The 22518-nt window shown below is 48.1% G+C and overlaps 1 protein-coding gene across 1 annotated transcript in view; it reads right to left on the bottom strand.

The window, feature by feature from the left end:
* The window catches only part of col13a1 (collagen, type XIII, alpha 1), a gene marked incomplete at its 5' end in the record, with an annotated part of 104760 nt that overhangs the window by 28222 nt on the left and 54020 nt on the right, over window positions 1-22518 (bottom strand). Inside the window, 3 exons of the mRNA XM_080521209.1 lie at window positions 9047-9088; window positions 9166-9207; window positions 9383-9454. Of these exons, the coding sequence (XP_080377335.1) occupies window positions 9047-9088; window positions 9166-9207; window positions 9383-9454 (156 nt within the window). The remainder of the gene's footprint in view (window positions 1-9046; window positions 9089-9165; window positions 9208-9382; window positions 9455-22518) is intronic.

Genomic DNA, 22518 nt, shown 5'->3' with positions numbered 1-22518 from the left:
GTGAGACAGTGAGTGGTTGGTGGTGGTCAGAGGGTGAGAGAGTTAGTAATTGGTGGTGGTCAGAGGGTGAGACAGTGAGTGGTTGGTGGTGGTCAGAGGGTGAGAGAGAGAGTGGTTGGTGGTGGTCAGAGGGTGAGAGAGAGAGTGGTTGGTGGTGGTCAGAGGGTGAGAGAGTGAGTGGTTGGTGGTGGTCAGAGTGTGAGAGAGAGAGTGGTTGGTGGTGGTCAGAGGGTGAGAGAGAGAGTGGTTGGTGGTGGTCAGAGTGTGAGAGAGAGAGTGGTTGGTGGTGGTCAGAGGGTGAGAGAGGGAGTGGTTGGTGGTGATCAGAGGGTGAGACAGTGAGTGGTTGGTGGTGGTCAGAGGGTGAGAGAGAGAGTGGTTGGTGGTGGTCAGAGGGTGAGAGAGGGAGTGGTTGGTGGTGGTCAGAGGGTGAGACTGAGAGTGGTTGGTGGTGGTCAGAGTGTGAGAGAGAGAGTGGTTGGTGGTGGTCAGAGGGTGAGAGAGAGAGTGGTTGGTGGTGGTCAGAGGGTGAGAGAGAGAGTGGTTGGTGGTGGTCAGAGGGTGAGAGAGAGAGTGGTTGGTGGTGGTCAGAGGGTGAGAGAGTGAGTGGTTGGTGGTGGTCAGAGGGTGAGAGAGAGAGTGGTTGGTGGTGGTCAGAGTGTGAGAGAGAGAGTGGTTGGTGGTGGTCAGAGGGTGAGAGAGAGAGTGGTTGGTGGTGGTCAGAGGGTGAGAGAGAGAGTGGTTGGTGGTGGTCAGAGGGTGAGAGAGTGAGTGGTTGGTGGTGGTCAGAGGGTGAGAGAGTTAGTAATTGGTGGTGGTCAGAGGGTGAGAGAGTGAGTGGTTGGTGGTGGTCAGAGGGTGAGAGAGGGAGTGGTTGGTGGTGGTCAGAGGGTGAGAGAGTTAGTAATTGGTGGTGGTCAGAGGGTGAGACAGTGAGTGGTTGGTGGTGGTCAGAGGGTGAGAGAGTTAGTAATTGGTGGTGGTCAGAGGGTGAGACAGTGAGTGGTTGGTGGTGGTCAGAGGGTGAGAGAGAGAGTGGTTGGTGGTGGTCAGAGGGTGAGAGAGAGAGTGGTTGGTGGTGGTCAGAGGGTGAGAGAGTGAGTGGTTGGTGGTGGTCAGAGTGTGAGAGAGAGAGTGGTTGGTGGTGGTCAGAGGGTGAGAGAGAGAGTGGTTGGTGGTGGTCAGAGGGTGAGAGAGAGAGTGGTTGGTGGTGGTCAGAGGGTGAGAGAGTGAGTGGTTGGTGGTGGTCAGAGGGTGAGAGAGTTAGTAATTGGTGGTGGTCAGAGGGTGAGAGAGTGAGTGGTTGGTGGTGGTCAGAGGGTGAGAGAGGGAGTGGTTGGTGGTGGTCAGAGGGTGAGAGAGTTAGTAATTGGTGGTGGTCAGAGGGTGAGAGAGTTAGTAATTGGTGGTGGTCAGAGGGTGAGAGAGTGAGTGGTTGGTGGTGGTCAGAGGGTGAGACAGTGAGTGGTTGGTGGTGGTCAGAGGGTGAGAGAGTGAGTGGTTGGTGGTGGTCAGAGGGTGAGAGAGTGAGTGGTTGGTGGTGGTCAGAGGGTGAGAGAGTGAGTGGTTGGTGGTGGTCAGAGGGTGAGAGAGTGAGTGGTTGGTGGTGGTCAGAGGGTGAGAGAGGGAGTGGTTGGTGGTGGTCAGAGGGTGAGAGAGGGAGTGGTTGGTGGTGGTCAGAGGGTGAGAGAGGGAGTGGTTGGTGGTGGTCAGAGGGTGAGAGAGTTAGTAATTGGTGGTGGTCAGAGGGTGAGAGATGGAGTGGTTGGTGGTGGTCAGAGGGTGAGAGAGAGAGTGGTTGGTGGTGGTCAGAGGGTCAGAGGGTGAGAGAGGGAGTGGTTGGTGGTGGTCAGAGGGTGAGAGAGGGAGTGGTTGGTGGTGGTCAGAGGGTGAGAGAGGGAGTGGTTGGTGGTGGTCAGAGGGTGAGAGAGGGAGTGGTTGGTGGTGGTCAGAGGGTGAGAGAGTTAGTAATTGGTGGTGGTCAGAGGGTGAGAGAGTGAGTGGTTGGTGGTGGTCAGAGGGTGAGAGAGGGAGTGGTTGGTGGTGGTCAGAGGGTGAGAGAGTTAGTAATTGGTGGTGGTCAGAGGGTGAGACAGTGAGTGGTTGGTGGTGGTCAGAGGGTGAGAGAGTGAGTGGTTGGTGGTGGTCAGAGTGTGAGAGAGAGAGTGGTTGGTGGTGGTCAGAGGGTGAGAGAGAGAGTGGTTGGTGGTGGTCAGAGGGTGAGAGAGAGAGTGGTTGGTGGTGGTCAGAGGGTGAGAGAGTGAGTGGTTGGTGGTGGTCAGAGGGTGAGAGAGTTAGTAATTGGTGGTGGTCAGAGGGTGAGAGAGTGAGTGGTTGGTGGTGGTCAGAGGGTGAGAGAGGGAGTGGTTGGTGGTGGTCAGAGGGTGAGAGAGTTAGTAATTGGTGGTGGTCAGAGGGTGAGACAGTGAGTGGTTGGTGGTGGTCAGAGGGTGAGAGAGTTAGTAATTGGTGGTGGTCAGAGGGTGAGACAGTGAGTGGTTGGTGGTGGTCAGAGGGTGAGAGAGAGAGTGGTTGGTGGTGGTCAGAGGGTGAGAGAGAGAGTGGTTGGTGGTGGTCAGAGGGTGAGAGAGTGAGTGGTTGGTGGTGGTCAGAGTGTGAGAGAGAGAGTGGTTGGTGGTGGTCAGAGGGTGAGAGAGAGAGTGGTTGGTGGTGGTCAGAGGGTGAGAGAGAGAGTGGTTGGTGGTGGTCAGAGGGTGAGAGAGTGAGTGGTTGGTGGTGGTCAGAGGGTGAGAGAGTTAGTAATTGGTGGTGGTCAGAGGGTGAGAGAGTGAGTGGTTGGTGGTGGTCAGAGGGTGAGAGAGGGAGTGGTTGGTGGTGGTCAGAGGGTGAGAGAGTTAGTAATTGGTGGTGGTCAGAGGGTGAGAGAGTTAGTAATTGGTGGTGGTCAGAGGGTGAGAGAGTGAGTGGTTGGTGGTGGTCAGAGGGTGAGACAGTGAGTGGTTGGTGGTGGTCAGAGGGTGAGAGAGTGAGTGGTTGGTGGTGGTCAGAGGGTGAGAGAGTGAGTGGTTGGTGGTGGTCAGAGGGTGAGAGAGTGAGTGGTTGGTGGTGGTCAGAGGGTGAGAGAGTGAGTGGTTGGTGGTGGTCAGAGGGTGAGAGAGGGAGTGGTTGGTGGTGGTCAGAGGGTGAGAGAGGGAGTGGTTGGTGGTGGTCAGAGGGTGAGAGAGGGAGTGGTTGGTGGTGGTCAGAGGGTGAGAGAGTTAGTAATTGGTGGTGGTCAGAGGGTGAGAGATGGAGTGGTTGGTGGTGGTCAGAGGGTGAGAGAGAGAGTGGTTGGTGGTGGTCAGAGGGTCAGAGGGTGAGAGAGGGAGTGGTTGGTGGTGGTCAGAGGGTGAGAGAGGGAGTGGTTGGTGGTGGTCAGAGGGTGAGAGAGGGAGTGGTTGGTGGTGGTCAGAGGGTGAGAGAGGGAGTGGTTGGTGGTGGTCAGAGGGTGAGAGAGAGAGTGGTTGGTGGTGGTCAGAGGGTGAGAGAGGGAGTGGTTGGTGGTGGTCAGAGGGTGAGAGAGGGAGTGGTTGGTGGTGGTCAGAGGGTGAGAGAGTGAGTGGTTGGTGGTGGTCAGAGGGTGAGAGAGTTAGTAATTGGTGGTGGTCAGAGGGTGAGAGAGTGAGTGGTTGGTGGTGGTCAGAGGGTGAGAGAGTGAGTGGTTGGTGGTGGTCAGAGGGTGAGAGAGTTAGTAATTGGTGGTGGTCAGAGGGTGAGAGAGTGAGTGGTTGGTGGTGGTCAGAGGGTGAGAGAGTGAGTGGTTGGTGGTGGTCAGAGTGTGAGAGAGTGAGTGGTTGGTGGTGGTCAGAGGGTGAGAGAGTTAGTAATTGGTGGTGGTCAGAGGGTGAGAGAGTGAGTGGTTGGTGGTGGTCAGAGGGTGAGAGAGGGAGTGGTTGGTGGTGGTCAGAGGGTGAGAGAGTTAGTAATTGGTGGTGGTCAGAGGGTGAGAGAGTTAATAATTGGTGGTGGTCAGAGGGTGAGACAGTGAGTGGTTGGTGGTGGTCAGAGGGTGAGAGAGTGAGTGGTTGGTGGTGGTCAGAGGGTGAGAGAGTGAGTGGTTGGTGGTGGTCAGAGGGTGAGAGAGGGAGTGGTTGGTGGTGGTCAGAGGGTGAGAGAGTTAGTAATTGGTGGTGGTCAGAGGGTGAGAGAGAGAGTGGTTGGTGGTGGTCAGAGGGTGAGAGAGGGAGTGGTTGGTGGTGGTCAGAGGGTGAGAGAGTTAATAATTGGTGGTGGTCAGAGGGTGAGACAGTGAGTGGTTGGTGGTGGTCAGAGGGTGAGAGAGTTAGTAATTGGTGGTGGTCAGAGGGTGAGAGAGGGAGTGGTTGGTGGTGGTCAGAGGGTGAGAGAGTGAGTGGTTGGTGGTGGTCAGAGGGTGAGAGAGTGAGTGGTTGGTGGTGGTCAGCGGGCCTGATGATGCAGATCAACAGCTTCTCCTCCACCAGTCTGCTCCAGGGCAGCTGTGACTACTTACGTAGTTTACCAACATCCAGTATGGAGGGAAAGAATAATGCAATATAAAGCATATTTGAGTGTCAAGAAAAGTGCTATATAAAACCGATGCATTATTGTTATGTTGACTTTAATATGATGAATGACTAAAACTAAAGATATGCTTTTAGTGTCTTTGAATGAAACTCACAAGAATTACTTTAAATTAACATTAATTCGTTTTTGTAAGGCAATGAGTTTGCGTATATATGTTTTAATTAAAGTCAACATGTTTTTTTTTACAGTGTAAAGGCAAAGTAATGATGTGAGGGAGGTGAAGGGCATGTTAAGGCCTTCACATACTCTCCGCAAGGCTCGTCTGCAGACCTTGCGCAGGTCGTGGGTGGCACATGATTGTATTCATGCTCCACTCTGGGTTCACTTCCTTAATGTTCCATAACGATCCATAACGTTACATAATGTAACGATCCATAACTATCCATAACGTAACGTTACATAACGTAACGTAACGACCTATAATGTTACATAACATAATGATCTATAATCCATATAATCCATAATATTACATAATGTAACACAACGATCCATAACATTCCATAATGTGACGTAATGAGCCTAACGTTACATAATGTAACGATCCATAATGCAATGATTATTCCATAATGTAACGTAATGTTCCATAACGTAACATAATGATTCATAACGCTCCATAGTGTAATGTAACAATCCAAAACACAACAATCCATAACGTAACGTAACGATTCATAACGTAACGTAACAATTCCTAACGCTCCAAAGTGTTTTTGTTTTAATTAAAAAAAAAACAACACAGTCAATCCTAGGTGCTTTTCACAGAGAACATAGAAAAGCCCAACATATCCACATGAGCAAGCAGGTGTGTTTGCGACTGTGGAAAGGAAAAACTCCCCAACAGGGAGAAACCTTTGTAGAAACCAGAGTCAGAGGTGGAGGAATTCTGCTGACTGGTTGGGGTGAAAGGATAGAGGAGAGGAGAGGAGAGACAGAGAGATAGACTGGGTGGGGAGATACATACAATATCCTTGTTAGTGCTACATATATTTCTATATTTTTTTATCAGTTATAACACTGATCTAACTATTTTCCAACTGTTATGAGATTAAACCAGTCTGAGCAGTACTATCTAGACAGTAACATGAGTTACATGATTTAAGAACGCTCCATAGTGTAATGTGCCGATCCATAATGCAACGATCCATAACACAATGATCCATAACATTCCATGGCATAACATGATGATCCATGACGTAAAGTAATGATCCATAACACTCCATAGCATAACGTAATGATCCATAACGTTCCATCACGTAATGTAACGATCGATAACATCCCCTAACGTAATATAATGATCCATAATGTTCCATAATGTAATGTAACAATCCATAATGTTCCATAACGTCGCTACGTTAGTCATGAATCGTTATCCATAACGTTACATAACGTAACGATCCATAATGTTCCATAACATAAAATAATGATTTATAACGTTCCATAATGTGACGTAACAATCCATAATGTAACAATCCATAAGGTAATGATCCATAACGTAACATAATGATCCATAACGTAACGTAACATAACAATCGATAATGATCCATAACGTAACAGAATGTAACGATCCTTAAGGTTCTATAACATAACATAACGTAACGTAACGTAACGTAACGTAACGTAACGTAACGTAACGTAACGTAACGTAATGTAACATAGCATAACATAACATAACATAACATAACCATCCAGGAAATATCTCCACTTCTGCTGCGCGGCGTGCTTCAACTTTCCTAAAGTAGTTTAGGTTTCATTTCAGGGGTCCGTTTCACGAAGCAGGTTTAACAAGCCCTGAGCTTAACACCGAGCTCTGAGTTGAGTTACACTGAGACAGAAAACGCGGAGTTTTCGGTTCCACAACACCGGATTTTGATCAGTTTGATGAACTCAGAGTAGTTTCACCTGGAGTCAAGCGCGTGCACCACGACTCTAAAAAGACCGCATCAATGGAGCCCCGATTCAACCAGTCACCATGACAACTGAGACGCGGAGGGCGGAGTTTTTGACGCCAGTGGAGCAGGAAGTATTGATCCCATCATATGGCCAATATGAACATATTAAAAAAAAAAAATGCAACGTTGCAGCGGCTGCTAAAGAGAGGGAGGCGGCGTGGAAGAAGATTGCTGCTCAAGTGAATGCGTAAGTTCAAACGTCTTTGTCATCACAACATTATTGCAAGGGAATACTGCTTGATGGTAGCTTATTAATTTATTTCTTTTAGGTGCAATTCCTCGGGGGAGAAGCCTCTTGGCAGCAGCTGAAAGTGAAATATAAAAACATTGTCCAATCGGGTAAGACCGCCGCTAATTTAATTGTTAATCAATACATTTCTTAACGTAATTTCGATCATGTGTGACATTGTACAGTAAATATCAAGTGGCCATTGGACTGTGAGGTGTTTTATTCCAACATAATGCTGTTTTCAAACACATAAATGTCTTCTCACCCATATCATGTGCTGTCAAATAACTAAGGCTCAACTAACGCAGACTTTACTCAGCCAACAGAAAGAAGGCAGATGTAAAACGGGTGGTGGCCCAGTAAAACGGGTGGTGGCCAGTAAAACGGCTGGTGGCCAGTAAAACGGGTGGTGGCCAGTAAAACGGGTGGTGGCCAGTAAAACGGGTGGTGGCCCAGCACCTCCACCTTTAACAGAGGCAGAATGTTGGGAGGCCAGTGGCTGAGGGAATCCCTGGAGGAGCTCCTCTTCAGAGCTCACCCCTCAAGATACCACTTCCTTCATAATATATAATATGCCGAGGCCTATATATCTCTTTAAGACTATTTTTGTTCATCTTTATTTCCCCATCATGTCTTTGTTTTGTCACCCAACAGATTGTGATGGTGCTCTCTGCCTGCTGGACCCCCTCATGCCACAACAGACCTTGTAAGTAGGCAACACTCCAAAGATCTTGCTAAATGGTAGTTTAAATATACTGAAACATATTCATGTAGGATGAAGAGTACGAGGAAACCCTGTCTGCTGCCTTTACAGAGGAGGATCCACAAAGGCCTATAGAGGTATGATAGTTCTCATCACGTTTACATTTCTGAAACATTGTGGTGGAATAAAGAGTGATATTTTGTCTACACTGAAGTATTGACACATTATTTTTAACAGGGCCTGGCTGGGCAGCAGCAGGAGGGTCCCTCAACATCCACTGCAAGGACTGACACAGTGAGACAGATGTTCAGTAAACACCAGAGGTTCATTCTGGGGAATTCATGTCCAACTGTAATAATTGAATGTCCTCCTTATGTCCTCCCAGTTATCTGTAAAACAGATCTATAGACTCCACCTGCTCCAGAAGATGGAAAAAACAGGAGCACCAGTTAAGGGTGGGTGTACAGTCCCAGGTGAATTATGCTAACTACTAACTACATTAACTAAACTAGCTCTTGTATTTGTAGGAAATAAAAAAGACCAAATGAATTGTGCATCATGTCTTTATTTGGTGGTGGTGGTGGTGGTGGTGGTGGTGGTGGTGGTGGAGGTGGTGGTGGAGGTGGTGGTGGTGATGGTGGTGGTGGTGGAGGTGGTGGTGGTGGTGGTGGTGATCAGACCCCGAAGTGATGATGACATATGGTGTCTCTGACAGCTCTGCCATTTACGAGGAAACGCAGCACAACACACAATATCTGCTATGACGTCAGGGCAAGGCTCAGCTGGTGATGTTGCTAATATACAGAGCGATTAAACTGTGGATGTACATAATGGTCTCGGCAGTAAAACGTACCGCTCAAAAAGGAAGGTGTCTGCAAATGCCAGTACATCTATGGTCTGATGATGCGAATATTATCTGCGAATATTAAATTCTCGGCGAAGTAATGCTGCGCCTTCATCAATCGGATCATTATCAAAAGCACATTCCATATTGAGGGAATAAAGTTGACGTCTAATTTGCCTCTGGAATAAGGCACTGCAGAACTGTTTCACCAAAACTCCCCCGCTGAATGAGGAAATGAAATCCCGTGTCCGTCTGAAAGGGGGCGGAGCCAGAGCAAAACTCCGTGTTCACTGACAAAAACCTGCTCCCGACCAGGTTAGTTCTAGAGCGACTGTTGCCATGGTAACTGACCGGGAGTTGACGTTACACCGCTTCGTGAAACAGGCTTGAGTTACCCCGCTTCCTCCGGTTTGAGTTACCTCCCTTTGTGAAACGGAAAATCCCTCATTTCCCTTAACTCGGTGTTAATTAACCTGGGGTAATCCTTAAACCTGCTTCGTGAAACGGACCTCAGGTGTTCTGAGCCTCTGGCTCTTTATTTGCTTTTAAGTTGTGATTGTTGAGACGGGGAGACGCAGGATCTCCTCACACTAGTGGCCAGTAGCTCTGAGGCATGCGCAGCCGGCAGCACAGAGGCCGTGTGGCCACACATTTTGGGCTGCACGCGTTCAACCACAGTCACAGTGGACCCTGCATAAAGGGGCGGATGACGATTTTGATGGCACTGCCCACTGCACAAACGCGCACTGCGGATAGCATGTAAAGGCCTTCAGACTCACTGCTGGACCGACTGGTCCTGGAGGTCCTGGAGGTCCATAGATCTGAAACATCCACACACACATTGATCCTCAGTTTGGTGAACATTGGTTTTTAATCGTGTTTTGTGACAGTCTCTCACCATTTCTGACCTTCCTCCATTTCCAGGTTCACCTTTGTGACCCTAGATGACAACAACACACAAACATAAAATCGATGATGTAAATTCTTGCCAGGTAAACTACAAAGTGGAAGAAAAAAGGTTGAAACAGTAGTAGGGTAGTAATAAATTACACTGTTCCCTTTGCCAGGTCAGACTGCACCCAGTACCAAGCAGCCTGAGCAGCACAAGTACGTACCATTGTGCCAGGTAATCCGATCGGGCCAGGGGACCCTGTTGCCCCTTTTTCACCCGTAGGGCCATCTAAACCCTACAGAACAAGGAAGGGGAGATAGACGTCACAACAAGGGCAGAGATTTTTTATTCAGCAACTGCTGACTTTATTTCCACTCAATCAATAAAGAAAAGACCAATTTTTATTTCAACTAAACTGGACACACTATTAGTTTTAACATTTAAAAAATAAAACCTTCATTATATCTATGCATTATAAGTTAACAATAATACCTGCTGTTGAGCTCTATTGACGATAATAAACTCTTTGTATGCTTGTTAGAGGCTTATAATTATAAATATCTGGTAAGTCCTATATACTCAGATAAGGCTGTGACAATCATGGTGAAACACGTTTTATAACTATCCATCCATCCATCCATCCATCCATCCATCCATCCATCCATCCATCCATCCATCCATCCATCCATCCATCCATCCATCCATCCATTGTCTGCCGCTTATCCAGGCCGGGTCGCGGAGGCAGCAGTCTGAGCAGAGTGGCCCAGACTTCCCTCACCCCAGACTCTTCCTCCAGCTCTTCTGGTGGAACCCCAAGGCGTTCCCAGGCCATAGAGAGACATAGTCCCTCCAGGTGTCCTGGGTCTGCCCCGAGGCCTCCTACCGGAGGGACATGATGGAACACCTCCCTAGGGAGGCGTCCGGGGGGCATCTGAAATAGATGCCTGAGCCTCCTCATCTGGCTCCTCTGGATGTGGAGGAGCAGCGGCTCTACTCCGAGCTCCTCCCTGGTGACTGAGCTCCTCACCCTATCTCTAAGGGTGACTGAGCCCCTCACCCTATCTCGAAGGGTGACTGAGCTCCTCACCCTATCTCGAAGGGTGACTGAGCTCCTCACCCTATCTCTAAGAGTGACTGAGCTCCTCACCCTATCTCTAAGAGTGACTGAGCTCCTCACCTATCTCTAAGGGTGACTGAGCCCCTCACCCTATCTCTAAGGGTGACTGAGCTCCTCCCCCTATCTCTAAGGGTGACTGAGCTCCTCACCCTATCTCTAAGGGTGACTGAGCCCCTCACCCTATCTCTAAGGGTGACTGAGCCCCTCACCCTATCTCTAAGGGTGACTGAGCTCCTCACCCTATCTCTATGGGTGACTGAGCCCCTCACCCTATATCTAAGGGTGACTGAGCCCCTCACCCTATCTCTAAGAGTGACTGAGCTCCTCACCCTATATCTAAGGGTGACTGAGCCCCTCACCCTATCTCTAAGAGTGACTGAGCTCCTCACCCTATATCTAAGGGTGACTGAGCCCCTCACCCTATCTCTAAGAGTGACTGAGCTCCTCGCCCTATCTCTAAGGGTGACTGAGCTCCTCCCCCTATCTCTAAGGGTGACTGAGCTCCTCCCCTATCTCTAAGGGTGACTGAGCTCCTCACCCTATCTCTAAGAGTGACTGAGCTCCTCACCCTATATCTAAGGGTGACTGAGCCCCTCACCCTATCTCTAAGAGTGACTGAGCTCCTCACCCTATATCTAAGGGTGACTGAGCCCCTCACCCTATCTCTAAGAGTGACTGAGCTCCTCGCCCTATCTCTAAGGGTGACTGAGCTCCTCCCCCTATCTCTAAGGGTGACTGAGCTCCTCACCCTATCTCTAAGGTGACTGAGCTCCTCACCCTATCTCTAAGAGTGACTGAGCTCCTCACCCTATCTCTAAGGGTGACGTAGCTCCTCACCCTATCTCTAAGGGTGACTGAGCTCCTCACCCTATCTCTAAGGGTGACGTAGCTCCTCACCCTATCTCTAAGGGTGACTGAGCTCCTCACCCTATCTCTAAGGGTGACGTAGCTCCTGACCCTATCTCTAAGGGTGACGTAGCTCCTGACCCTATCTCTAAGGGTGATGTAGCTCCTCCCCTATCTCTAAGGTGACTGAGCTCCTCACCCTATCTCTAAGAGTGACTGAGCTCCTCACCCTATCTCTAAGAGTGACTGAGCTCCTCACCCTATATCTAAGGGTGACTGAGCCCCTCACCCTATCTCTAAGAGTGACTGAGCTCCTCACCCTATATCTAAGGGTGACTGAGCCCCTCACCCTATCTCTAAGAGTGACTGAGCTCCTCACCCTATATCTAAGGGTGACTGAGCCCCTCACCCTATCTCTAAGAGTGACTGAGCTCCTCGCCCTATCTCTAAGGGTGACTGAGCTCCTCCCCCTATCTCTAAGGGTGACTGAGCTCCTCCCCTATCTCTAAGGGTGACTGAGCTCCTCACCCTATCTCTAAGGGTACGCCCAGCCACCCTACGGAGGAAGCTCATTTCAGCCGCTTGTATCCGGGATCTGGTTCTTTCGGTCATGACCCATAGTTCATGACCATAGGTGAGGGTAGGAACGAAGATCGACCGGTAAATCGAGAGCTTCGCTTTTTGGCTCAGCTCCTTCTTCACCACGACGGACCGATACAACGTCCACATAACTGCAGACGCTGCACCGATCCGCCTGTCGATCTCACGCTCCATCTTTCCCCCACTCGTGAACAAGACCCCAAGATACTTGAACTCCTCCACTTGGGACAAGGGCACTCCACCGACCTGGATTGGGCAAGACACCTTTTTCCAGTCGAGAACCATGGCCTCGGATTTAGAGGTGCTGATCTTCATCCCAGCTGCTTCACACTCGGCTGCGAACCGTGTCAGTGCACGTTGGAGATCCAGGCTTGATGGGGCCAACAGAACCACATCATCCGCAAATAGCAGAGATGAGATCCTGTGGTCCCCAAACTGGACCCCCTCCGGCCCCCGGCGGTGCCTAGAAATTCTGTCCATATAAGTAATGAACAGAACCGGTGATAAAGGACAGTCCTGCTGGAGGCCAACGTGCACTGGGAACAGGTCTGACTCACTGCCGGCAATGCGAACCAAACTCCTGCTCTGGGAATTTATAACTCTAATTGATCTAAATATCACCTGCAAATGATGCTCCTACACATTCAATGTGCTAATACATGAGACAATCTCTGAGCAGATCCAGGATAGTGGCAAACTAGGATAGACTACCACTGCCTCCAATGGAACCCAACATCATGGTTCTGGTGCGCACAAGCATTTGAAGGTCTGTTTTCTAATGTCAATTATAAAATTCAAAAACACCCCTTCTTTCAAAACATATTATTGATCTATTTTCTAATAGACCAACAGAAATATCAGAGACAGAAAAAAAGAAAGAGGATTTGAAATGAAAAGACAATATCTTGTGCACACTGTCAAAGAAGCTGTCATGATCCTGCTCTCACTCACTCCTCCCTTCCTGAGAGTTTTCACTCCTCCTCTCCTGTGTTCCCCTTAGCTCCGCCCCTGTGTTCTCCTACTTCCTCCTCATGGTCATAGCTGTTGGCAATTGTCATTAATGTTTGTATTTACTTCCCCTCTCTTGTAGCTCTGGTTGCCAGTTCGTCTGAGTTCTCAATCCAATCCAATCCACTTTATTTATATAGCACATTTTATCAACGAAGCGTTTCCAAAGTGCTTCACATACTGCACATAAAAACAAATCTAAACAGTCCAACACTGAATAAGTATAAAACCATAAAATAAAAATAAAAACAGATTAAAAACTACAAACACATTAAGAAACTACAAATAAGAATAAAGCAATTAAAAGGAATAAATAAAAATATAAAGACGCTTAAAAAGCAATAAAATAAATAAGAATAATCAAATAAATAAATAAATAAATAAACCACAGGAGACCACACGGCTCACGCGGCGTTAAAAGCCTGAGAATAAAAGTGGGTTTTAAGACGTGATTTAAAACAGTCCACAGTGGGGGGGCTGTCGGGACGTGGAGGGGCAGAGCGTTCCACAGCTTAGGGCCGACAACGGAGAACGCTCTCTCCCCTCTTGTTTTGCACTTGGTCTTTGGACCCACGAGCTGGAACTGGCCCTCAGACCTCACAGCGTGGGGGGGTTGGTAAATTTGAATGAGATCAGTAATGTACTGAGGGGCCAGTCCATTCAAAGCTTTAAAAACAAACAACAAAATTTAAAAATCAATTCTAAAATTAACAGGGAGCCAGTGCAAAGATGCTAGGATAGGGGTAATGTGTTCTCGTTTTTTGGTCCCTGTTAAAAGTCGGGCCACAGCGTTCTGGACAAACGTCAAGTGGGAAAGTGCTTTGTGGCTAACGCCAGAATAAAGTGCTTTGTGGCTAATGCCAGAATAAAGTGCTTTGTGGCTAATGCCAGAATAAAGTGCTTTGTGGCTAATGCCCGAATAAAGTGCTTTGTGGCTAATGCCAGAATAAAGTGCGTTGCAGTCGTCCAGACGAGAAGAAATAAAAGCGTGCACGACTTGCTCAAAAAGATTAAAAGATAAAAACGGCTTAACCTTGGATAAAAGTCGAAGATGATAAAAGCCCGATTTTAAAACACCATTTATCTGTTTATCAAATCTAAAATCACTGTCTATGGTGACGCCAAGGCTGGTGACTTTGGGATGCAAATCATTTCCGAGTGATCCCAAGTCCGTGAGGGCTGATCCAAATACCATCATTTCAGTTTTTCCCTCATTCAGTTTTAAAAAATTCTGGGCTAACCAAGCCTTAATGTCACCTAGACAGTGGAGCAGGGGTGTCAGGGGGCTGTGGTCATTCTTGGCAATGGGCATATAAATTTGGCAGTCATCTGCATAAAAGTGGTAAGACATGCCATGCTTCTTAAAAATCTCTCCAAGTGGGAGGAGATACAAGGCAAAAAGAATGGGTCCCAGGATAGATCCCTGGGGGACTCCACAGTCAAGCGGGGCAGAAGAAGAGGTGGAGGATCGTAGTCCCCGACAGGTAGGACTTAAACCACTCCAACGCGGTCCCCCTGACACCCACACAATCTCTTCGGCGGTTTAAAAGAGTCGTGTGGTCGACTGTGTCAAAAGCAGCCGTGAGGTCTAGAAGCACTAAAATGGCAGAGCCTCCAGAATCAGTCATTAAAAACCTTTAAAAGTGCAGATTCAGTACTGTGCAAAGCTTTGTAACCTGACTGAAACGGGTCTAAGGTTCCATTTGCATCTAAAACAGGTTGCAACTGTGCAAAAACACATTTCTCTAAAATTTTAGACACCAAAGGTAATTTAGAGATTGGGTGATAATTTGCTAAATCTGCAGGGTCAAGGCCAGGTTTTTTAATCAAAGGCTCTACAACAGCTTTCTTACAAAAGGAGGGCACTATGCCAGAAGCCAGGCTGCTGTTGATGATCTCCCTAACAGAAGAGCCAATGGTGCCACAAACCTCTTTAAAAAAGCGAGGTGGGACTGGGTCTGTGGGATAGGAGGAAGGTTTTAGTTTAGAAACTATACCTGAGGAGGGACTGGGTCTGTGAGACAGGAGGAAGGTTTTAGTTTAGAAACTATACCTGAGGAGGGACTGGGTCTGTGAGACAGGAGGAAGGTTTTAGTTTAGAAACTATACCTGAGGAGGGACTGGGTCTGTGAGACAGGAGGAAGGTTTTAGTTTAGAAACTATACCTGTGAGCACAGACAGTGGCACAGACTCAAACTGACAGAAAACAGCTGAGCACTGAGTGGATAAAGAACACCACAATGAAGAGGGAGGTATGTTGGCCCTAATAGCAGCAACCTTCTCATTAAAAAAGGAGAGGAATTGTTCACACGTTTTCTTTGACATCTCCAATGAAGTGGACGGACTCGGATTAAAAACAGAACCAATAGTTTTAAAAAGAACTCGAGGCTTACTGATATTATTCAAAATCAAGTCTGAGAAATATTTAATTTTTTCAGTTTTAACAGCACTCTGATAATTTCTCCAGCCCTTTTCAAGAATCTGGTGCGAAACCTCCAAACGATCCTTCTTCCACCTACGCTCCGCCCTCCGACACTCACGTCGAGCTGCGTGCGTAGTGTCATTGAGCCACGGTTCCTGCTTTGGCTTGGGACAAATGGCTTTAAGTGGAGCAACACTGTCCAGGACTTCAGAGCAGGTGGAAATAAAAGAGTTCATCAATTGCTCCGTGTCCATAAATGCAGCGGAGTTTTGAAGATCCAGTGCCGATGCAGTGAAAGGAGGAGAAAAAGCAACAGCCGTGTCCGGCTTGATAACACGACCATGACGCACGGGAGACAGCTTCACCTCCAAGTCCAAAATAAAATCAAACGTGACAGGGCTGTGGTCAGAGAACACGGCATCTCCGACAAGGACATGGTCAACAGTAAAACAACAAGACAACACAAGGTCCAACGTGTGCCCGTGCACTTGTGTTGGGTCAGTGACGTGCTGTGTCAAATTAAAAGCTTCCACCAAGTCCAAAAACTGGCTGGCCATTGGCTTAGAGGGACAGCATACGTGCACATTAAAATCTCCGACAATTAAAACCCTGTCATTGCGTGAGCACACAAGCAATGAATTCATAAAAGTCTCTCATAAAATCCTTGTGCTTCGGTGGTCTGTAGACGACAGCGCACAGTACTGGGTCAGTCTGGCGTAGCTCAGTTCAAATGAAGAAAAGGACCACTCAGATACCACTTTGTGATCACAACAGTTCTTTAAAATGGTAGCTATATCTCCGCCACGACCGGTGGTCCTCGGTGCGTTGATGAAAGTACAGTCTGGAGGTAGTAGCTCTGAGAAAGCGGTGGAGTCACCGGTGTTGATCCAAGTCTCTGTTAAAAAAAGTACATCCAAAGTGCGCGATGTGAAGAAGTCCTGCAGGATGAAAGTCTTATTCACCACAGACCTCGCGTTCACCAGTGCGCACCTCGTTGAAGCTGTGGTAGCCGCGTGAGCTGCCCGGCTCAGCGGCCTGAGGTTAGCCGGGGACACACCGCCAGAGCCCCGGAAAGAAGAGCAGTGAGGGCGCAGCGCGCAGAAATCCTCCCGGTGTCCGAGAATGGGCACCAACCAAGTGCCAACAGGAGCGAGTGTCCGTCGCGAGACATAACGGCGAAAGCAGTCTCTGTAGTCCCGTGGAGGATCCGAGGACCACACCGCGCTGGGAGAAAGAGCCAGCCAGGCTTTCAGCTTCACCAGCCGACCAGATCGCACTCCTCGGCGTTTGCGTTTCCTGGGAAGCGGTGCATTCACCCGGATGAGGTGCTCAGGCAGGTCGGCCAGGCAGAATGAATTCCACTTGTTGTTTGCATCACGAATTGTACAGGATTGCATCGTTCATTTTATTTTTAGTAGTACTTGACGATTATACACCAGCAGTGAGTCGATGGTCCTTGTGACAGAAGTTAAAATCAGCATAAAACAAATAAAACTGAGCAGAGCCAAGCGGCGTACCAGACACACCGGCGCCATCTTGGGTACGACTGGTTCTCACACCAGTCGCACCCGTCTGGTACGCCTGGTGTGAGAACACCAGTCGTGTTCTCACACCAGTGAGAACACGACTTACATGTTCTTCCTCATGCTGCCTTTGTGTTCACCGACTAATAGAGAACGTGAGCTGGGTTTAGACCGTCGTGAGACAGGTTAGTTTTACCCTACTGATGATGTGTTGTTGCAATAGTAATCCTGCCCAACTTCTCCTCCTGGATTGCCTTCTCTATCGCCTGTGCTGGTTTTGACCTTGGACTGCCTGACTTCGCTTCTGCAAATGTTTTGATATTAAACACTTTTGAAGTGAGCTTCTTGTCTGCCATGCAATTGAGTTCCACTAACCCTGACAGTACAAACTGGCCATGGACTTAGGTGGCAGACAAGAGCAAGCTGAACCACCAGAGGCTCCATAAGATCTCCATTTCCTGAATGCTCAACTTCAGCAGCACATTGCACTGAGTGATCATGTCCTCTCGCCCTTGGCGCAGAGCTAAACACCCTCTCGGCACAGGTGAGGAACCTACCACAGACCTAGAACCCCATACTGCCTGCCATACCTCCGTCGCCGGTTCCACTGGCTCCTCTGCCATGTTTTTTGGGTGAAACGCAGATGCTACGGCAGTTACCTAGTGTGAGCTACATTTCGAGCTCCAGGCAGCTGCTTTCCTACAGAACGAGTGATGGTGGCCTTCATTATTTCCCACCTGGGTGGACAAGCAGCGACGTGGGCTGCGGCTGAGTGAACTAACCGGGAAGTTACATGCCCCACTGCGGCCGCCTTCCTCAAGGCACTCATGGACCCACGGATCATGACGATGCAACAGGGATCTTTGTCAGTGGCTGATTATGCCATCTCTTTCCACGCCGTTGCTGTTGACAGCAACTGGAACCCTGAGGCTTTTTATGGTGCCTTCTTGTTTGGACTGTCTCCTAGTTTGAAGACTCTTTTGCTCTCTCGTGAGCTACCTGACAGTCTGGAAGAGTTGGTGGCACTAGCGATCCGAATGGAGCGGCATTTGGCTGACTGGGGGTGTGCGTCTCAGAACTCAAGGAGGAGAGATCCGCGAGCTCCGGCATCAGTTCATGGACGACCACCATTGCCCACTCGTCGGCTGCCTTCTGTTCTTCCGGCCTCAGCATCCTCCTCCTGCACAGAGGAACCTATGCAGCTGGACCGGACGCATCTAACCCGAGGAGCGTGACAGACGGTTCAGATTCCGGCTCTGCATTTACTGTGGTCAACCTGGGCACCGCCTCACCAACTGTCTGATGTGAGGCAAATCTTCAGATGGTGTGCCGAGGTCACTTAATTCGATCTCAGATTTTAAAGACTCCTAGCATCCTGTGTTCTCTTTTAACCTCTCGACTCTTGGTGTCTCCCTGCAGGTGGAAGTGCTGGTGGACTCTGGGGCTGACGCTAACCTCATGCACTTGCAGCTGGCTGAGAGACTCCAATTGAAGACATTCCCCCTCAACCCGCCCATTGAGGTGAGCGCCCTGGATGGACATCTCTTGTCCCGGACTACTCGGACCTCTCAGCCAGTACAGGTTAGGTTTCCCGATGGTCATTCCGAGTCCACCAGCTTCCACCTATTTAAGTCCCCACCAACCTGCAGCCTGGCGCTCTAATTCCTCATGGCTGTCTTTACTCTCTGTCAAAGCCGGAGCAGCAGGCAATGGACGACTACATCAAGGTCTCCCTGGAAACAGGTATTATCAGGCCATCTTCTTCACCCGCAAGAGCTGAGTTTTTCTTCATCTCGAAAAAGGATGGGTCTTTGAGACCTTGTAAGTAAGTAAGTAAGTAAGTAACATTTATTTATAAAGCGCTTTTCACAGATAAAAATCACAAAGTGCTGTACAGGAGAACATGGTAAAAACAACAATATAAAATGTATATACATGTGTAAAATTAAAGTGACACTAGTGAAAAACCCATCAACCAAAAGCTCTCCTAAATAAACATGTTTTCAGATCCTTCTTAAAAGAGACAACAGAGTCCGCCAGGCGCAGAGACAGGGGCAGAGCGTTCCACAGTCGAGGGGCAACAGACTGAAAAGACTGGTCCCCTCGGGTCTTATAATGGGTCTTAGGGACCACAAGCAGGTTCTGGCCAGACGACCGAAGAGTACGGCCAGAGGAGTACGGCTTCAAAAGGTCCAGGATGTACTGAGGGGCCAGACCGTTTAAGGCTCTGAAAGTCAGCACTAGGACTTTAAAATCAATCCTGAATTTTACAGGAAGCCAATGGAGAGCCGATAAGACTGGCGTGATGTGAGACCTTCGAGGTGCACCTGTTAGAAGTCTTGCAGCAGAATTCTGAACGATTTGCAGTTTGTTTAGAGCTGACTTATTTAGACAGGTAAAAACAGAGTTGCAGTAATCAAGTCTTGTGGATATAAAAGCATGAATAATTAATTCCAGGTCTTTTTTTGTCAGCATTTTGCGAATTTTCGAGATGTTCCTTAGGTGGAAAAAGCAATTTGGCACAAGCTGTTTTGAGTGTGTCTCCAAAGACATGGCCTGGTCAAACACAACCCCCAGGTTTCTGAGGCTGGATTTGACAGAGGAGCCCAGAGAGCCAAGGTCTGTTTAATCAGCGGGATCTTGTGGTCTGGAGCAAAGATCAGCGTTTCAGTCTTGCTTGAATTTATCTGTAAATAATTTGTGGCCAGCCAGTCTTTGATGGAGGAAACACACTCTAAGAACATTTGCAGATGATGGAACTCAGCATCATTAAAAGAACAATACAGCTGGACATCGTCAGCATAGAAATGATAAGATACGTCCTTGAAGCAACCAATAATTTGACCAAGTGGCAAAATGTACAGTAAAAACAAAATAGGGCCCAAAACTGACCCTTGTGCCACTCCGCAGGACAAGTTTGTCACATCAGACTGTACATTGTTAACAGCGACGTTAAAAGTTCGGTCTTGAATATACGAGGAGAACCACTGGAGGACAGAACCAGAAAGTCCCATCTCATTATGAAGCCGGTTGATCAGTAAACTGTGATCCACAGTGTCAAAAGCAGAGGTCAGATCGAGAAGTGCTAGAACTGTGTAGCGGCCAGAGTCAAATCTAGAAGTACTAGAACTGTGTAGCGGCCAGAGTCAAATCTAGAAGTACTAGAACTGTGTAGCGGCCAGAGTCTGCTGCCATCAACACGTCACTTGAGACTTTTATAAGAGCAGTTTCAGTGGAGTGGAGTTTACGGAAACCTGACTGAAAAGCGTGGAACAAGTTGTGCTGCTCCATAAAGGAGGTCAGCTGGCAGGCCACGACTTTTTCCAGAATTTTGGAAATAAATGGCAGTTTAGATATGGGCCTGTAGTTTTTAGGTTCTGAAGGGTCAAGGTTTGGCTTTTTAAGGATGGGGTTTACCACAGCATGTTTAAAATAGCTGGGGACAGAGCCAGATGCAAGCGACAGGTTCATGATTTTTACCACACAGGGGCCGATGGTGTCAAGCATTTTCAACAACAGGGGTGTCGGGACAATGTCAGCGGGGCTTGAAGACGGTTTCATATTTCCTGTCAAGGTCTTAACGTCCTGTAGGCTAACAGGAGTGAAAGACGACCAAGACGACACCGGGGACAACTCAGTAGAACAAGCACTGGTTAGGGGAACTTTAACACTGGCCCTAATGTCTTGAACTTTGTTCACAAAAAATGACAAAAAGTTGTTACAGTCCTCGTGTGTGTACACAGGCACAGGAGGACTTGTATTGATTATCGAGCCCCCAAACAGCATATCTGTTAATAACCTCTATCCTCTGCCACTTTTGACATCTGTGTTTGAGCTCCTCAAAGATGCCAACTGTTTTTCCAAACTTGACCTTAGGAATGCGTACCATTTGGTTCGCATACTTGAGGGTGATGAGTGGAAGACAGCCTTCAATACCTCCTCTGGCCACTATGAGTACCATATTTTCTGCCCTATAAGGCGCACCGGACTATAAGGCTCACCTACATTAATTGACATAATTTACAACTTTGTTCATATATAAGGCGCACCGCCCTATAAGGCGCATGGAATAGACCAGTGGTCGGCAACCTTGACAGCTCAAAGCCATTAAGTTACATTTTCCACTGATTGTAACACCCAGAGAGCTGCACACACTTTATTTTGATAGTCCTACCTGCAGCCTATGCCAGGACGACACTACACACAAAACCTTCTTCACTGCTGGTTGACAACTTACAACTACCAGTAATAATAATGATAATAAACTAAACTACGTGAAGTAAGCAACAAAAACACAACACAACACAATTATTACCGACACCACAAACCAAATATAACCCCCAATAATTGCATTTAAAACACCACAAACAGCTGCAATGAATTATGGGAGTTTCTATCGGCTGCACTGAGGAGCTCAGGATGTCCCATCATGCCTTGCAGCGACAAATTTTGTGTTGTTGGAGGTTATTGTGGGTTTTTGTTGGGCTTGTGTGTGTGTTGATTGTGTTTATGCTGTGTTTTTGTTCCCCAGTTTAGGGAGTAATTATTTCATCTAGTTTATTTTGGTTTGTTAGAATGTTGGTGTGCAACCATGAGTGATGAAGGTGTTGTGTGGAGTGTGGTCCGCTCTGAAGCTCCGGTAGCGAAGTTAGAGTTGTCAAAATAAAAGCTTCTGGGTGTTCAGCTGGCAAATAGCAGTCTCAAGTAGCGCAATTCTTCCATATATAAGGCGCACTGGGTGATAAGGCGCACTGGCAGCTTTGGAGAAAATTTGAGGTATTTAGGTGCGCCTTATAGGGCGGAAAATACGGTACTTTGTTATGCCCTTTAGACTGTGTAACGCACGTGCCACTTTTCAGGTCTTAATCAACGATGTCCTCAGGTATTTCCTCAACTGCTATTGTTTTTTTGTACCTGGATGACATTCTTGTGTCTTCCCCAGATGAGGAGACTCACATCCAGCATATGAAACTGGTCCTCTCTCGCCTCCTGGAGAACAACCTCTTTATTAAAGCTGGGAAATGTGAGTTTCACGTTCCCTCAACATCATTTCTCAGTCTGATCATTTCCCCAGGACACATCCGGATGGACCCTGCCAAGGTCAGCGCTGTGGTCTCATGGCCCACTCCAGAGAACCGCAAACAACTACAGCACTTCCTTGGCTTCGGCAATTTTTACAGGAAGTTCGTTAAGGATTTCAGTATGTTTGCAGCCCCATTGCAGACACTCACCTCCACTGTTTCTCCATTCTCATGGACCCCTGGGTTGACCAAGCCTTCAAGAACCTCCGGACAGTTTTTTTGCTTGGCCCCCATTCTCGTTCAACCAGATCCCGAGAGGCACTTTGTGGTGGAGGTCGATGCCTCCCATTTGGGCGTGGGGGCAATCCTGTTGTGACGGGTCTGAGTTGTGAGGTCTGTTCCAGATAGAGGTCTTCACCCATGTGCGTTTTTTTTCTTGTTGCCTTTCAGATGCCGAGAGGAACTACTGTGTGCGAGACAGGGAGCTGCTGGTCATCAATTTTGCCCTTGAGGAATGGCGGCATTGACTTGAGGGCCCTACCCAACTCTTCATCGTGTGGACAGACCACAAAAATCTCGAATATCTCAGAACAGCGAAGAGGTTAAATGAAACTCCAAGCCCACTGGAGTTTGTTTTTTGCATGCTTTAACTTCTCTCTGACCTTCAGAACGGGAGAGAAGAACGTCAACCTGATGCGCTCTCTCGGATCTATGAAGAAGGGTAGTCTGCCGGGAGCCTTTGAGTCTGTTATCCCCTCAGCCAAGATCATTGGGGCTGTCCTTTGGGAAGTGGAGCAGCAAGTGTCGGATGCTCTCGTGGAA

Source organism: Blennius ocellaris (genome assembly GCF_963422515.1).
Source record: "Blennius ocellaris genome assembly, contig: SUPER_13_unloc_1, whole genome shotgun sequence".
Lineage (NCBI taxonomy): Eukaryota > Metazoa > Chordata > Actinopteri > Blenniiformes > Blenniidae > Blennius > Blennius ocellaris.
This window is presented reverse-complemented; position numbering and strand designations above follow the sequence as displayed.